Here is an 18179-nt window from a genome sequence, read left to right as displayed (position 1 = left end):
CTGATTGTGTCACAACAGCGTTGCTCACGTTGAGGCTACATCCATATTATTCACCCTTCTACAGTGTGCAAGTGGATGTATTCATGCACACAGATAACGCTGACTACTCTCTCCTACATATTTATTTGGACAGTGATGCTCACCTTTTACATTGTCTCTATAGTCCAACATTTTGGATTTGAGATCAAATGTTTCATATGAGGTGACAGTGCATATTGTCACCTTTCACTTAAGGGTATTTTCATACATATCTGATTTACCGTTTAGAAATGAAAGCACTTTATAGATCTAGTCCCCCCCCCCATTTGAATATGTCATAAGTATTTGGACAAATGTCACTTTATAGCGTCAAGTTTAGTATTTGGTCCCGTATTCCTGGCACACAATGACTACATCAAGCTTGTGACTCTACAAACTTGTAGATGTTTCTAAACACTTCTACATGAATGTGGATGCTACCGTGATTATGGATAATCATGAATGAATCGTGAATGATGATGAGTGAGAAGGTTATTGAGGGATAAAGATCTTGCCACCCCAAGACATGCTAACCTCCCCTGTTGTCGGTAATGGCTTTGAGGTAGCTTCTGTAACTTTCTCACTCATCATTATTCAAGATTCATGATTCATTCATGATTTTTCTTAGTCATGGCATGATCAGGATTGATTTAGAAGTGTTCACAAACATCTTATCACCTCACTTAGAAATACAATTACTCCAGTCATCATTCACCATTCAGTTCCTGTTGGGCAAAACCCAACCAAAACAAAACTGCGAATGCATCCTAGTAGTTCGTAGAGTCACAAGCTTAACGTAGTCGTTGCATGCTAGAAATATGGGACCAAGTACTAAACTTTTGACTGTCTTGGTACACTATAAGTCAAATTTGTCCAAATACTTAAATCAGATATAAAAAAATACCCTTAAATAAAAGGTGACAGTCTGTACTGTCACCTCATATGAAAATGTGATCTAAAATCCCAAGTGCTGGAGTATAGAGCCAAATGTTAAAATCACTGTCCAAATACATACATTACATAGGGGAGTGTACATCAATATTTCCCACCTACTTACTGGATTATGTCCCTCACTGTTTTTGAATTGACGTCAGGACATCAAATTCATGAAGAAGTGTAATTTAAATAATATGCCATTTAGCAGACGCTTTTATCCAAAGCGACTTACAGTCATGCGTGTATACATTTTTGTGTATGGGGTGGTCCCGGGGATCGAACCCACTACCTTGGCGTTACAAGCGCCGTGCTCTACCAGCGCCGTGCTCTACCAGCTGAGCTATAGAGGAGCTGTGTAATTCTGTGTAAAAGTGTAATTTAAAGATGCACTACGCAGAAATTGCGCCGCTAATAGTTCGCCTCATTTCAGTTTATGTGACAAAACAAAGAAATATATTGTGGAGAATCGTTGTACCATCTAAACCGCTGTGAAATGTATTTTCCAAAACCAAAAATATTGTATTTTCAGCTGTTTGAAGCTGGTGTGCAAAAAACGAAACTTAAGAACGGGAAATATAGATAAAGCTGGCATTTTTCCTATTTTGTTGCCTTACAACCTGGAATTAAAATGGATTTTTTGGGGGTTTGTATCATTTGATTTACACAACATGCCTACCACTTTGAAGATGCAAAATATTTTTTATTGTGAAACAAACAAGAAATAAGACAAAAAAACAGAAAACTTGAACGTGCATAACTATTCACCCCCCCCAAAGTCAATACTTTGTAGAGCCACCTTTTGCAGCAATTACAGCTGCAAGTCTCTTGGGGTATGTCTCTATAAGCTTGGCACATCTAGCCACTGGGATTTTTGCCAATTCTTCAAGGCAAAACTGCTCCAGCTCCTTCAAGTTGGATGGGTTCCGCTGGTGTACAGCAATCTTTAAGTCATATCACAGATTCTCAATTGGATTGAGGTCTGGGCGTTGACTAGGCCATTCCAAGACATTTAAATGTTTCCCCTTAAACCACTCGAGTGTAGCTTTAGCAGTATGCTTAGGGTCGTTGTCCTGCTGGAAGGTGAACCTTTGTCCCAGTCTCAAATCTCTGGAAGACTGAAACAGGTTTCCCTCAAGAATTTCCCTGAATTTAGCGCCATCCATCATTCCTTCAATTCTGACCAGTTTCCCAGTCCCTGCCGATGAAAAACATCCCAACAGCATGATGCTGCCACCACCATGCTTCACTCTGGGGATGGTGTTCTCGGGGTGATAAGAGGTGTTGGGTTTGCGCCAGACATAGCGTTTTCCTTGATGGCCAAAAAGCTCAATTTTAGTCTCATCTGACCAGAGTACCTTCTTCCATATGTTTGGGGAGTCTCCCACATGCCTTTTGGCGAACACCAAATGTGTTTGCTTATTTTGTTCTTTAAGCAATGGCTTTTTTCTGGCCACTCTTCCGTAAAGCCCAGCCCTCTAGAGTGTACGGCTTAAAGTGGTCCTATGGACAGATACTCCAAACTCCGCTGTGGAGCTTTGCAGCTCCTTCAGGGTTATCTTTGGTCTCTTTGTTGCCTCTCTGATTAATGCCCACCTTGCCTGGTATGTGAGTTTTGGTGGGCGGCCCTCTCTTGGCAGGTTTGTTGTGGTGCCATATTCTTTCCATTTTTAATAATGGATTTAATGGTGCTCCGTGAGATGTTCAAAGTTTAGGATATTTTTTTAGAGCCCAACCCGATCTGTACTTCTCCACAACTTTGTCCCTGACTTGTTTGGAGAGCTCCTTGGTCTTCATGGTGCCACTTGCTTGGTGGTGCCCCCTGCTTAGTGGTGTTGCAGACTCTGGGGCCTTTCAGAACAGGTGTATATATACTGAGAACATGTGACACATCATGTGACACTTAGATTGCACACAGGTGGACTTTATTTAACTAATTATGTGATTTCTGAAGGTAATTGGTTGCACCATATCTTATTTAGGGGCTTCATAGCAAAGGGGGTGAATACATATGCACGCACCACTTTTCCGTTATTTATTTTTTATAATTTTTTGTAACAAGTTATTTTTTTCATTTCACTTCACCAATTTGTACTATTTTGTGTACAGTGAGGGAAAAAAGTATTTGATCCCCTGCTGATTTTGTACGTTTTCCCACTGACAAAGAAATGATCAGTCTATAATTTTAATGGTAGGTTTATTTGAACAGCGAGAGACAGAATAACAACAAAAAATTCCAGCCACAAGGCGTGTTTGGAGGAGGAGGAATGCTGCCTATGACCCCAAGAACACCATCCCCACCGTCAAACATGGAGGTGGAAACATTATGCTTTGGGGATGTTTTTCTGCTAAGGGGACAGGACAACTTCACCGCATCAAAGGGACGATGGACGGGGCCATGTACCGTCAAATCTTGGGTGAGAACCTCCTTCCCTCAGCCAGGGCATTGAAAATGGGTCGTGGATGGGTATTCCAGCATGACAATGACCCAAAACACACGGCCAAGGCAACAAAGGAGTGGCTCAAGAAGAGGCATATTAAGGTCGTGGAGTGGCCTAGCCAGTCTCCAGACCTTAATCCCATAGAAAATCTGTGGAGGGAGCTGAAGGTTCGAGTTGCCAAACGTCAGCCTCGAAACCTTAATGACTTGGAGAAGATCTGCAAAGAGGAGTGGGACAAAATCCCTCCTGAGATGTGTGCAAACCTGGTGGCCAACTACAAGAAACATCTGACCTCTGTGATTGCCAACAAGGGTTTTGCAGAGGGGTCAAATACTTATTTCCCTCATTAAAATGCAAATCAATTTCTAACATTTTTGACATGGGTTTTTCTGGATTTTTTTGTTGTTATTCTGTCTCTCACTGTTCAAATAAACCTACCATTAAAATTATAGACTGATCATCTCTTTGTCAGTGGGCAAACGTACAAAATCAGCAGGGGATCAAATACTTTTTTCCCCTCACTGTATGTCCATTACATGAAATCCAAATACAAATCCATTTAAATTACAGGTTGTAATGCAACAAAATAGGAAAAACGCTAAGGGGGATGAATACTTTTGTACGGCACTGTATGTAAAATTATATTTGTGTTTGTGGATTCTTCTACCTGATGCCTTTCATGAAGGTTTTCGATTACATTTTGTTTTTCCTAAACTAAAACCATAGAATGCAATGGGAAGCATGTGCAGATCCCCTTACTACAGATCCACTGCCTACCCTCTTAGATGCTATCTGGAACCTAAAAGCGTGCTCCGGCTGTCCACGTAGGACACGGCCCTCCAACCAGGAGAGCTACCCTCCTGTAGGTTCACTCCAACCCCTATTGTAACTAACCTGATTCAGCTTATCAACTAGCTAATTATTAGAATCAGGTGAGCGAAAACCTACAGGATGGTAGCTCTCAAGGAACAGGGTTAGAGGAGCCCTGCTTTAGGATAACTATTTGAAGAACCCTTTTTGGTTCCAGGAAGAACCCTTTTGGTTTCCATTTAGGGCCCTTTCTACAAGGTGTTCTACATGGAACCCAAAAGAGTTCCACCTGGAACCAAAAAGGGTTCTCCTATGGGGACAGCTGAAAAAACCTTTATTTTACATTTTATGAACGCTTTTTTCTAAGTGTGTGACTTGGAGTGCTTCTTTCTCTAACTACTGTACTGTTGCATCGAGAAGGACAAAGAAGATGTTGTTTATTTATTGATTTTATGTAATACAACGTTAGGATGCAATAATCAGAGAATACCCTGTTGTCAGTTTCTGCTTGTGCACTGCTATGGCCGTTACATTGTAATCAGATGAGTTGATTGTAGTGTAACTAATCCAAGGACTGTGTCAGGGTCAGTCCCCGGAGCAAATTAGGGTTAAGTGCCTTGCTCAAGGGCACATCAACAGCTTTTTTCACATAGTTTAGGCTTTTGTGTTGAGGAATTCACAATAACAATCCATCGCCTAAATAAACATGAAAAAACTACCACAATATAGGAAAACATCAAATCTTAGCCAGTTCAGAGTTCATGGTACAGAGATACAAACTCAAACTAAAGGTTTAGAGGTCTTCAATCATTTAATAATAATAATAATTAATTAATTAATTTAATCTGTAAAGTGCTTTTCTCACACCCAGGGCACAAAATAAATTTGAAACCTTGATGGAAAAGATTATTGTAAATAATAGTTTATTACAGTTTAATTTGTATTTGCATAAAAGTGCCTTATGGTAGAATTGGCTGTCTGAACTCAAAAAGAGATAGATGGAGTGATTGTGTGAGGAAAGACAATAACTAACTTTTAATAACACTTTCTATGAATGACGTCTTCATATTGCATCATAAGTATATTTATAACGACTTACGACAGCCTTTTGACTCCTTATTTATCTGTTATAAATGTGCTTCTAATGCATTTTAAAGAGGCTATTCATAGAAGTGTTACCATATTTTGCTGCTGCTGAAGGTTTACAGTGCGTTATTAATATCTCCTGGACTGGATGAACATGAGAAGATGAGCACAGATCCCTGAGACTGTGGTGGAATATGGAGAATAATAGGAACAGAATGCATCGGATCCACAGTCATGGAAATAGAATCCCTATTATGTTCTATATATTTTTATTTCTATGTGGAGAGTCAACTTTGTAATGATTAGATATTGCTGGACAATCTTGTTATAGCTGATTGAGAGAATATCAGTGTTGTTCAGTCGTTTTTATTTGTTGTCATGATTTTATTTATTTCTGACTTGGCTGCACTGTTTTACTATTGTAAATAACAACAAAACTCCAAGACTAATGGAGTGAAATTGACAGCCGACAGAGAGGAGAGTTTGATGAGAATCGACTGGGTTTGGTGATGGATTTTCTGTCGAAATGCCAGAACCTGCATTATGTCTTGTGGACACTAGATGGCGATAACACATTCTGGTTTGACTTGGCTTGGAAAGAGGGATATATATAAATGTATAACATTTTGTAAAAACTGTTCATTGTTTAGAGAATGTATGCAGAGTTATCCTTATATAGAAGAAATGCTACATTCAAAGTATGAAAGGATATGCTTTTTGTAATCACATACAGTATGTACAGTATAGTACTGCAACAAGGCTATTATTCCTTTATGTTATTGAAATAGAATTGCCTGCATGGTTCAATGCACAGATAACAACATTGCCTATGGTATATTGATTTATTCCGGTATGTTCTGAGATAAGACGGCACGCTCTTTAAGATAATATAATCACACACTAGCTCTCAAAACGTATCTTTGTCACCCAATCAAAGATCTGTGTGTGTTTGTGTGTGTGCGTGTGCTCGGTAGTACGTGTGTGCGTGCGTGTGTGTTGTGTGTGTGTGTGTGTGTGCGTGTGTGTGTGTCGGTTTGTGTGTGTGTGTCATCCTGGTTGCCATGGTGAGTAATGGTGGAACAGTCAAGAGGCATTGGGGGGGTTAGTCTGACGACAGTAAGAGGATAGAGAACACATGAGTCTTAATAAGACAGTCTCTGGGTGGTAAGTTGGTTACTCTGTGGGGACCACAGAGACTGGTGTTTACACAGGCAGCCCATTTCTGATACTTTTTTTTCTCTCACTAATTGGTCTTTTAACCAATCTGATCAGCTTTGAAAAAGAATTGTGACAGACAGGGATCTTATTTGCCATCATACACACACACACACACACACACACACACACACACACACACACACACACACACACACACACACACACACACGCACGCACACACACACACACACACACACACTCGCGTGCACAGGCAAAGTAACAGTGCTGCTTCTGTCCCTCTCCTTGCTCTAACCAGGGACCCTCTGAACACATCCAACAACTACCCTCCCACGAAGCGTCGTTACCTATCACTCCACAAAATCCGCGGCTCTTGCAGAGCTAGGGAAACAACTACTTTAAGGTCTCAGAGCGAGTGACGTCACCGAATGAAACGCTACTACCGTGCACCACTGACTAGCTAGCCATTTCACACCGGTTACATCAGCACTGTCAGTCATCCTCACACAGAGTTACCAGGTAAGAGGAACATGACAAACAAAAATCAGACGGGTCACAATCTGAACCTAGTTCATCGAACAAGAAACAAGGTAGCCTATTCAACCTATGATATGTGTTAACAGAGTTAATACATAACAAACATGAATCTGCATACTGGTATGTGCTCCTAAATTCTTAGTTGATTAGGACGTTTCGACTGGGTTTTCGTCATAGATGGAATTATGCCGCGTTCACGTGCTAGTCGGAACTAGGAAACTCTGATATTTCCGACTTGCTAACTGGTTGTAGTTATACACGTGCCGTGTTTAACCAGTTAGCAAGTCGGAAATGTTCAGAGTTTCCCTAGTTCCGACTAGCACACGAACGCGGCATATATACACATTTAGTCAAGATTGTTACATCAAGTTTTCACTGTGTGTGTTGCAAAACAAACATACATTATGTAAGACATGCCTAATAAGCAGTTAATTAGTAGTTGATATTGTAGCGACCCGCACAGACAGCTGTGTGTTATGTGTTAGGCTAGTAGATGGTTGTGTTGTACCTACCAGTACCCAGTGTTCGCGGGGTCCGACATGTCAATCAACCTGCTATCTGCCAATCACGGGAATGCCTGGAATGTTCTGATGCCGGGCATCCTGGCGGTTGGCGGAGTGGCGTGGAGGGGGGTTGGGCAAGGGGATGGAGCATTGGAAGTTAAGACCAGGTTTAGCCTTTGTTCTCTCTCTTTTTACGTCTGGGCTTCACAAGAGAAGGTCACGATTGGCTTGTGGGTTATCTTTCATTTATTTGGCGTGGGCTACGGCCAAACAGTAGCCTGTGTAAAGTTGGTTTAATAAACCGTCCATTCGTAAACTCAATCCTCTGTCTGGACAGTTGTTCTTTTATGATCTAGTCAGGTCATTACATTGGTGTCAGAAGTGGGATCATTGATAAAAGTTAGCCAGCTAGCTAGCTGACTTCTGTGGCTAGCTACCGTAGGTGAGAACGGGGGTTGAAGATGCTTCGAGGGAATCCGAAAGTGAAAGTGGAGGTAGGGGACGATTATGGCCAAGGAGGTGCGTGTGCATGGACGTCGGGGGTTCTGGCTGAGGAGATCGCCAGGGCATCGGAGCCCAGAGGCCGCTTGAGGGAGGACGTTAGAGTGATGGCGGCTGAAGCGGGCATGAGTGCTTCGTCGACTGTGTTTCGCGCGGATTCTGTGGGGCGGCCCGAAGGGGTGACGTCGACGCGGCGGGACGAGGAATCTGGGGCTCAGGATGTAAACAAACATGGCGGCGCCCAGTTCCCGGCTGCGTCCGTATCCGTTAAGACCCCGAAGTATTCCGGTAAGGCGGATTGGGAAGCTTTTCATGCTCAGTTTGAACTGTTAGCTCATTTTAGGGGGTGGTCGGATGAAGATAGGGCACTGCAGTTGGCTTTATGCCTCACGGATGAAGCTCTGGCCTGTTTGATATTGATTAGCCCAGAGGACAGACGTGATTATGGTGCTTTAGTGGGAGCACTGAGGAGGCGCCATGGACAGTGTGTACAGCCCGGGCTACTGCGCTCCGAACTGAGTAATAGACGCAGGCAGCCTGGAGAGCCTCTACGGGTGCTAGCTAATGACATTGAGAGCCTCTCTCGGTGGGCATATGCTCACATGCCCCCCTCCGTGCAGAGCGAGCTAGCACGGGACCAGTTCATACAGGCGCTCTCTCCTACGGAGCTGCGCATACAGACCCAGCTGGCTCATCCTGAGTCATTGCAGGTAGCCTTGGAGATGGCTTTGGAGAGGGAGCTGGTGTGGGCTGGGGCTTCAGCTGGGGCTTTGGTGGGGGTGCAGGAGACAGACCCTCTGTGCGAGCTGGGGGCAGAGCAGCCCGGAGCCGGAAAAGCCTGCATGGGTGGCTGAAATGACAGAACTCATTCGTGCTGTGTCGCTACAGGCGGCACGAAACACACGCCCTGGTCCCAGGGTCTGCTGGGGTTGTGGCCAGCCAGGCCATCTGCGCCGAGATTGCCCCATGTCCCCAGAGCTCAGGGAAACGGCTCGGGGTCCGCATAGACCGGGTAGTGCGGACCCCTGGCTTTCTATCCCAACCACCATCTTCTTCAGGAGGAGCCCACCGGCACAGACGGGGAAGCAAGGCTCCACTTCCCCAGAAGCAGACGAGGGCAAGCGGATGGAGCCTGTTGTTGTGGTGGGCCGGACCTGTGTTGGGGACTTTTGTCATGTCCCTGTCACTGTGGAGGGGGTGCCCTGCTCCGCCCTGGTGGACACTGGGTCCACAGTAACCCTGGTGAGGCCAGATATTGTGCCAGGTTGGACTCAGTGTGAGCCTACAACTGTGCAGCTCCGCACAGTCACAGGTGAGCTGGCACCCATGAAAGGGAAGGGAATAATGACTCTGACAGTAGGGGGCAGGACTGTGCGTCATCCTGTGTGGGTGGGGGCTGTGCAGGACACTTGTATCCTGGGGTTGGACTTTCTTAGGAGCACAGGCTGCCAGTTAGACCTAAATAGGGGCACACTGAGCTTCCAGGGAGGGCCGGAGGTCACCATGGCCCCTAATGTCACATTCACTCAACCCAACAAACCCTTTACTCCAACAGTTAAAGCAGCAGAGACTCATGGCTGCCCCCCCTCCCCCACATATGGGTGTGACTTTTCCCCAGCCCCCCTGTCACCTACGGCGTTGCGTTACATTCCCCCAGCTACCTCCACGACACAGTCCTCTGTGAGCCGGGCCGCGCCCTCCAGCCCAGCTACCCCAGATGGGAGGGGAGAGGACACTGTCTGCAGTGAGGGAGATATGGGGGAGGAACTGTGTTGGTCTTGACCCCGAGCAGCAGGAACGGTTGAGGCAGTTGCTGTTTGAATTCAGAGACAGCTTTGCGCTGAGTGAGGAAGAGGTGGGTCAGACTCATCTGGTGCAGCATGAGATCGACACAGGTGATGCTCGACCTATCAAGATGCGTCCCCGCCGTATCCCGCTGGCACGCCAGGAGGCGGCAGACAAGGCTGTGTTGGAGATGCAGCGGGCAGACTTCATTGAGCCCTCAGACAGCCCCTGGGCGGCGCCAGTCGTCATGGTTCCGAAGAAGGGGGCAAGCTGAGGTTCTGTGCGGACTACAGGCGGCTGAATGAGGTAACCAGGAAGGACTCATACCCCATACCACGTATCGATGAGTCGCTGGACCTGGTTAGGGGGTCCTCCTGGTTCTCCTCACTAGACCTCCGCAGTGGCTACTGGCAGGTGCCCCTCTCCCCAGAGGCCAGAGCCAAAACTGCGTTCTCCACTAACAGAGGACACTGGCAGTTCAAGGTCCTGTGCTTTGGCCTGTGCAACGCTCCAGCTACTTTTGAGCGTTTGATGGACAGGGTGCTGGATGGCATCCCCCGACAGCAGTGTCTGGTATACCTCGATGACATCCTGGCCCATGGCAGCTCCTTCCAGTCAGCCCTGGGGGCGCTACGGTGTGTGCTGGAGAGGGTGGCTGCCGCAGGTCTGAAGCTCCACCCCGAGAAGTGCCACTTCATGAGGAGAGAAGTGTCCTTCTTGGGCCACCGAGTGGGAAAGGAGGGGATCAGCACCATGGAGGACAAGGTAGCGGCTGTCAGAGACTGGCCCACCCCCACCGACCAGCGTCAGCTGAAGAGCTTCCTGGGCCTGGCCTCGTACTACAGGAGGTTTGTACGGGGCTTCTCAAGCGTTGCTGCTCCACTGAACCGCCTGCTGCCGAAGGACAAGGCTTTCACTTGGACAGTGGAGTGTGAGGAGGCGTTCAACACCCTCAAACGTGCACTGATCGAGGCCCCCGTGCTCGCCCCCCCTGACCTCACATTGCCCTTTATCCTGGACACAGACGCGAGCAATGTGGGCATGGGTGGGGTGCTGGCCCAGGTGGGGCCAGAGGGGGAGAGAGCGGTGGCGTACTTCAGCAAAACATTTGACAAACATGAGCGCCGCTACTGTGTCACCCGGCGGGAGCTCTTGGCTGTTGTGGCTTCCGTCAAACACTTCAAGTACTACCTGGGTGGTCTGCCCTTTACTGTAAGGACTGACCACTCTGCTCTCCAGTGGCTCATGTCTTTCAGAGAGCCAGAGGGGCAGGTGGCACGCTGGTTGGAGGAGCTTCAGCCATATGACTTCACGGTGGTGCACAGGGCAGGGGCACGCCACTCCAACGCCGACGCCATGTCCCGTCGGCCCTGTACTGCAGACGGCTGCCGCCACTGTGAACGGAGAGAGGGACGGGAGAGAGAGCTGTGTGCAGAGGAGGGGGTCTGTGCCACAGTGTGTCGGGCGAGCGGGCCTGTCTGCTGTGAGCTGCAGACTGTCGACGTGGCTGAATGGGGGCAGCAGCAGGGACGGGACACAGACCTACAGCCAGTGCTACAGTGGGTAGAGGCGCAGGTGAGGCCACCATGGGAAGAGGTGACAGCGCTCTCACTCACGACCAAAGGGTTGTGGTCAAAGTTTGAGCGACTGCGGCTGGCTGATGGCGTGTTACAGCGGGCATGGAAGGAGTCAGCTACGGGGGAGGAGAGGTGGCAGGTGGTGGTCCCAAAAGCATTGCGGGAGGCTGTGCTCCAGAGTACTCATGGGGGGTGGGGACTGGACACTTTGGGGTCACAAAAACACTGCGCCGCCTCCGTCAGGGCTTTTACTGGGGGCAGCACAAGAGGGATGTGGAAGACTTTTGCCGCCGCTGTGACAACTGCACAGCGAGAAAGGGCCCCCCAGGCCGCTCTCATGCTCAGCTCCAACAGTTCCCAGTGGGGGCTCCCATGGAGAGGGTGGGAGTGGATGTAGTTGGGCCGTTCCCCACCACAGACAGTGGAAACCGCTGGGTGCTCACGGCCATGGACTATTTCACAAAATGGCCCGAGGCCTATGCTCTGCCTGACCAGGAGGCAGAGACCATCGTCGACGCCCTGACAGCGGGGATGTTCAGCAGGTTTGGAGCTGCAGAGTCCATCCACAGCGACCAAGGCAGAAACTTTGAGTCCCGTGTGTTCGCCACCATGTGTGAGAGGCTGGGTATGCACAAGACCCGCACTACTCCTCTCCATCCTCAAAGTGATGGCCTTGTGGAGCGCTTCAACAAAACGCTTGGACAGCAGCTGGCCATCGTCTCTTCCAAACACCAGCGTGACTGGGACAAGCACCTGCCTATGGTCCTCATGGCATGCCGCTCCGCTGTCCAAGACTCCACCTCCTGCACGCCTGCCCTCCTCATGCTGGGGAGAGAGATCCGTACCCCTGCGGAGATGGCGTTTGGTCGGCCCCTGGATAGCCCTCATGTTTCCCCGGGGCCGGAGTATGCCCGGAGACTCCAGGACCGCCTGGAGACAGCCCACACCTTCGCCAGAGAGCAGCTGCTGAATGCAGGTGTGAGGCAGAAGAGGAACTATGACGTGCACACCCGGGAAGGCACTTTGTGGCTGGGGAGCTGGTCTGGGTCTACAGCCCGCTAAGGAAAAAGGCAGATGCCCCAAGTTGGACAGTCACTGGGTGGGACCCTGCAGTGTCCTGGAGAGGGTAGGGGAGGTTGTTTACCGGGTGCGGCTTCCTCCCAGGGGGAGAAAGGTGACACTGCACCGGGACAGGTTAGCCCCATATAGAGGGGCCTCTTCTCCCCAAACCCCAGGAACCGCCACAATTCCCCTCTCTGGCAATGACATTCTCCAGGCACCCACCCCCAGGTGCCGCAGACAAGGCTCCAGACAGCCCACTCCCCCTGTGTCACCGCGTGGTTCCCCAGAGCCACGGACTGTATTACCCGTTCCCGCTTCCTTGTCCCCCATGTCCTTGCCTTCATCCCCTGGTTCCCAGAGGGGCACTCTGCGGCCATCACAGCCACGCAGGCAAAGGAGACCTCCGGGTCGCTTCAGAGACTTTGTTTGTTCCCTCGGGGACGAGGGACTTTGTGGTGGGGGGGGCTGTGTAGCGACCCGCACAGACAGCTGTGTGTTATGTGTTAGGCTAGTAGATGGTTGTGTTGTACCTACCAGTACCCAGTGTTCGCGGGGTCCGACATGTCAATCAACCTGCTATCTGCCAATCACGGGAATGCCTGGAATGTTCTGATGCCGGGCATCCTGGCGGTTGGCGGAGTGGCGTGGAGGGGGTTGGGCAGGGGGATGGAGCATTGGAAGTTAAGACCAGGTTTAGCCTTTGTTCTCTCTCTTTTTACGTCTGGGCTTCACAAGAGAAGGTCACGATTGGCTTGTGGGTTATCTTTCATTTATTTGGCGTGGGCTACGGCCAAACAGTAGCCTGTGTAAAGTTGGTTTAATAAACCGTCCATTCGTAAACTCAATCCTCTGTCTGGACAGTTGTTCTTTTATGATCTAGTCAGGTCATTACAATATTTTTTGTCTATCTTCTACATGGTGAAACATACAGATAACTCCATGGTTCTGTATTTGGTGGGTGCAGAGAATTGTCAATGTTCGTGTCTTAGCAAGTGGGAGAGGTCATTAATATAAGAAGCCGTCATCGTTTCCTTCCGTCTCTATACCTACAATTTTTTATTTTTTTATTTCACCTTTATTTAACCAGGTAAACCAGTTGAGAACAAGTTCTCATTTACAACTGCGACCTGGCCAAGATAAAGCAAAGCAGTGCGATAAAAACAACAACACAGAGTTACATATGGGGTAAAACAAAACAAAGTCAAAAATACAACAGAAATACATATATATACAGTGTGTGCAAATGTAGCAAGTTATGGAGGTAAGGCAATAAATAGGCTATAGTGCAAAATAATTACAATTAGTATTAACACTGGAATGATAGATGTGCAAGAGATGATGTGCAAATAGAGATACTGGGGTACAAATGAGCAAAATAAATAACAATATAGGGATGAGGTAGTTGGGCGGGCTAATTTCAGATGGGCTGTGTACAGGTGCAGTGATCGGTAAGGTGCTCTGACAACTGATGCTTAAAGTTAGTGAGGGAGATAAGTGTCTCCAGCTTCAGAGATTTTTGCTGAATTGAATTGTCCCGTAGAGATATACCAAGTATGTAAGGTGCATACAAGTCCATCACCTTTCGTTGTGACGCCTATAGGCAACTGAATGTTCCTGTAGACAACTGGGTGATATTCTGAAAGTAAGTCGTGAATGGATGTGAATCCATTTGAAAGGATTTATCTGTTTAATAACACTGTTTAGTCACTGGGTCCCTTCGAGGCCCTATAATGCACAGTTCCTTCCTGTGTGTGTGTGTGTGTGTGTGTGTGTGTGTGTGTGTGTGTGTGTGTGTGTGTACGTGTGTGTGTGTGTGTGTGTGTGTGTGTGTGTGTGTGTACGTGTGTGTGTGTGTGTGTGTGTGTGTGTGTGTGTGTGTGTGTACGTGTGTGTGTGTGTGTGTGTGTGTGTGTGTACGTGTGTGTGTGTGTGTGTGTGTGTGTGTGTGTGTGTGTGTGTGTGTGTGTACGTGTGTGTGTGTTGTCCCTTCAGGGACCCTTAATGCACATCTGCCTCCCCTTATCCCACCCCGTGGACGTGCATTACTGTCATATTAAGAGCTGTCCTCCCTCCTGTGATGGCCTGTTAACACCACTGTCACTCTCCCTGGTCCCCTGACCCACTGACCGTCCATCTGCCCCATCTCCTGAGGCTCCCGAGGCCCAGGAAGCAGTGGGCGTGTGTTGGTATATAAGGCAAGCCGTATGGTACCCATCATCCATGTCAGGGCAGCTGGGCTCCACGAGAACCAGACAGGAGAAGACCAAGAGCATCTTGCCTAAAGACTTGCGCCAGCTTCAGAAGATAAGAGCAGAAAAGAACGGTGATACCAACAGGTGCTCTATCCCTCGTCCATCCATTCTGTGGCTTTGGTTTTTTAAATCTTGCTTACCAGGTAAAGCGTTCTAATATATTTCTTTCTTTATCTATTGGTTTCATTCCGACGACAGGTGTGAGCTCCATCCTCCGTCCGTCTCCCACCCATCCAAGCTCCTCACCACCCAACCCAGAGAAGAGAGCATGAACGTGGACACAGCGCTGTGGGTGGTCCTGGTGGGTCTGGTCCTAGCCATGGCTGGGGTGGGTCAGTGTCTGCAGGAGGAGAGGGATCTGGAGAACAACAACTTGCCAGGGGACTCAGGAGAGGTGCTGGCACTGGTAAGACTGACCACTACAAAACAAGTCTGGGGTGCATTCAGCAGTGCGCAATGTTTCGGAACATTCAGATAGAAATATGCTATGTAGAACAACATTTTCTGACATGTAAGGAATCATGTCGGCTCTATTCGTAGCATTTCTATCTGCAACATTTAACAATGTTTGGTTGTTTGACAGGAGGTTGAGGATGTGGGGGTTAAGTCCTGTTGTGTGTGTTTGACAGGAGGGTGACGATGTGGGAGGGGTTAACGAGTTGGACGACCGTCTCCTGGCCGCTGTGATTCACTCTCTGCTCCAGAGAAACACCAGGAACCCCTCCGTTCTCCACCAACCTCAGAGGTGAGGATTTCTGTGTGTGTGTCTCCTCCGTTCTCCACCAGCCTCAGATGTAACAGTTAACTTTGTAACATAGATACTGCACATATTACATTTACATTTATGTCATTTAGCATATAAACATAACATCAGCTCTCAGAGTTGAGTGGCCTATCTGTCACCGCAATGCCGAATTACAAAATTACACAATTGGGTCGTTCCTCGAAAAGAGTGCCTTTTGCCCTTTGATATTTAAAATAGAAAGTGTGCACCAATATTTAATTTGAAAAGTTATATTAAATGAAATGCCGTTTAATATAGACCACACGGAGAATTCAGTAAATCTGAATAAAGACATGTCAAAATGCAGCATGATCCTCCGTGAACCCTGTGTCACTTCTATGGAAGATTTCAACCCACTTTATCCCGCACATTCTCAACGTTTCACCGTTTTAAAGCCCTAGTTAATTTTGACAGTCATTTCTGAAGATGATTATTTATTTAATGTGATAAGTGATTCATTTACGTCTGTCTCTCATTTTAAGGTCAACCCTGTTACGTGAACTGAACTCTCATTTTAATACGGTGAAACTATTCCTTTTAAATATTGTTGTTTTCAAAAGAAACGTTGAACATCTAATAGTTCAATCATAGTGTAAATTCTGGTGTTTTGTGGTGGAAATCTGAGCTGGTTGAGCATAACACGTCAACCATGTTACCCATAAATAGACAGGCTAGAAATGTTTGAACAATTATACTTTTTTTGTGAAGCTTGCATTGAATTGTCACTCCCTGTTGCACACAGCAAGCTTCCATTCCCCCTGTCACAAGGGGATTCATGGCTGATTTAAGATGAAATCATCAACCCTGTTACGGTCAACCCTGATACGGTCAACCCTGTTACGGTCAACTCTTGTTACTTTATTTGGCACTTAATAGGCCTTACTATAGTCATTTTTTAATTGAACGTCTTGAAATGGGAAAACTTGTTTTTTATAAAGTTGAACATGCTCTTTATGACAGAATGTTAAAATGAGTTGAAATCAAACGTTTAATTTTTATACCAAGTTACGCTTCTCAAAATTAGATAATGTGCATATAGGAACTATTTTCTTGTTTTCAGCTCCATTCAATAGCCTTTATTGCTGACTCTATTCAGAGTCGTCCTATTTTATCCAACCAATAAAAACAACATTATATTGTTCACATAGTAAGCCAGTGTGAATAGTAAAGAGATAATGGTAATTCACACTCAGTTCCACCAACTGCATCAGCAGTTCAGCTTCTCGACGTCCCATATTACATTTACATTTTAGTCATTTAGCAGACGCTCTTATCCAGAGCGACTTACAGTTAGTGAATACATATTTTTTTATACTGGCCCCCTGTGGGAAACAAACCCACAACCCTGGCGTTGCAAACGCCATGCTCTATCAACTGAGCTACATCCCTGCCGGCCATTCCCTCCCCTACCCTGGACGACGCTGGGCCAATTGTGCGCCGCCCATGAGTCTCCCGGTCGCGGCCGGCTGCGACAGAGCCTGGATACGAACCAGGATCTCTAGTGGCACAGTTAGCACTGTGATGCAGTGCCTTAGACCACTGCACTGCACCACTCAGGAGCATCCTATTCCCTATGAGGGGAACTACTTTTGACCAGAGCCCCTATATAATGCACTAGTTTTGACCAGGGCCTTTAGGGTAGTGCACTACATAGGGAATAGGGTGCTACCTGATACTGTAACACGACTGCCTATCTCCCCTGCAGGTTTGGCCGTGACAGCAGAGGAGACTTGGTGATTGGAGACAGGATACAGTCCAGAGACTGGGAGCAGGCTCCAGGACATATCTGGGGCATGGCTGTGCCGCAGAGATTTGGCAAGAAATAGGCTTTGGTTGAGGCTCAACCTCTCACACACACCATCTCTGCTGGAAATAAAGAATTTGGTTCAGCACCCAGCAAATATAGGCTGAATGTAAAATATGAACCAATACATTATCCAGTACATAAACGTTCTCTCTCCCTGACCTGCTGAGTTCCAGTCCATTAAGCTGTATAGAGCCAGGAGATCTTGCAACCTAATAAACATCCACCAATTCTCTCAGATTTTAGCAATGCTGATCGGTGCATATTGGAAAATCTGTGAGAAAGTTTAAAACAGAGTAGGTGCGCTTGATTCATCACGCCACACACAGGGGCGAGCTGAATCAAGCGCACCTAAAGTTAAAGCTGCTGTAAATCGGCTGCGTACTTTTGATTGTTGCTCTGCCATTCTCTGTTTAACCAATAAAAGGCTTCTGACTTGAAAGTGTCTGTTATGAGTGTTACGGGTGATTGGAGAGGGTAAATATTGATTCAATATGAGCCAGAACAACCCCCTAGCGTTTAGACACCGGAGTTTCTCGGATCCACCTCTGTTGAGCAACAAGCTAGGTTTCCATCCAATTGGCGACAGATTTTCATGTGAATATTTTTTTTTAATCTGCTAAAAAACAATTTGTGCATTTTTCCCACCAGAAATGTGTTTCCATTACATTGACTTGTTGAGGATAAAAGGCTGTTGTGTGATGACATTGTGCACATAAAAACACGTTTTGCGGTTAAATTCCCGAATAAAAATACAAGTAAAATGGGATTCCGTCGCATTTTCAACTCTACTGATGGTTTTGTCAGATCTTTTTTTTGTTAAATGGCGAATGTACCCACTCTGGTCTTGGCACGTGCTCTCTAGCCAACAGCTCGCAGATACAGTGCGGGTGTAGCCTATATTATGAAA

General features: G+C 47.0%; 1 protein-coding gene across 1 annotated transcript; it reads left to right on the top strand.

Annotated features, from left to right (window-relative positions):
• Positions 1-14570: 14570 nt before the first annotated feature.
• Positions 14571-17772, top strand: npffl (neuropeptide FF-amide peptide precursor like). The gene is made up of 4 exons (XM_045223226.1): positions 14571-14765; positions 14880-15087; positions 15311-15426; positions 17171-17772. Exons 1-4 carry the CDS (start codon positions 14650-14652, stop codon positions 17289-17291), a joined length of 561 nt encoding a protein of 186 aa, XP_045079161.1. The 5' UTR covers positions 14571-14649; the 3' UTR covers positions 17292-17772.
• Positions 17773-18179: the final 407 nt, after the last annotated feature.

This window comes from Coregonus clupeaformis, chromosome 10 (assembly GCF_020615455.1).
Source record: "Coregonus clupeaformis isolate EN_2021a chromosome 10, ASM2061545v1, whole genome shotgun sequence".
In the NCBI taxonomy this organism is placed as follows: Eukaryota; Metazoa; Chordata; class Actinopteri; order Salmoniformes; family Salmonidae; genus Coregonus; species Coregonus clupeaformis.
This window is presented reverse-complemented; position numbering and strand designations above follow the sequence as displayed.

What these genes read in the sequence shown, in the direction of transcription:
- npffl (XM_045223226.1), top strand. Translation starts at nt 14,650, where the DNA reads ATGTCAGGGCAGCTGGGCTCCACGAGAACCAGACAGGAGAAGACCAAG. An exon ending in AAGAACGGTGATACCAACAG is followed by an intron (nt 14,766 to 14,879) that starts GTGCTCTATCCC and finishes TTCCGACGACAG; the next exon opens with GTGTGAGCTCCATCCTCCGT. An exon ending in CAGGAGAGGTGCTGGCACTG is followed by an intron (nt 15,088 to 15,310) that starts GTAAGACTGACC and finishes TGTGTTTGACAG; the next exon opens with GAGGGTGACGATGTGGGAGG.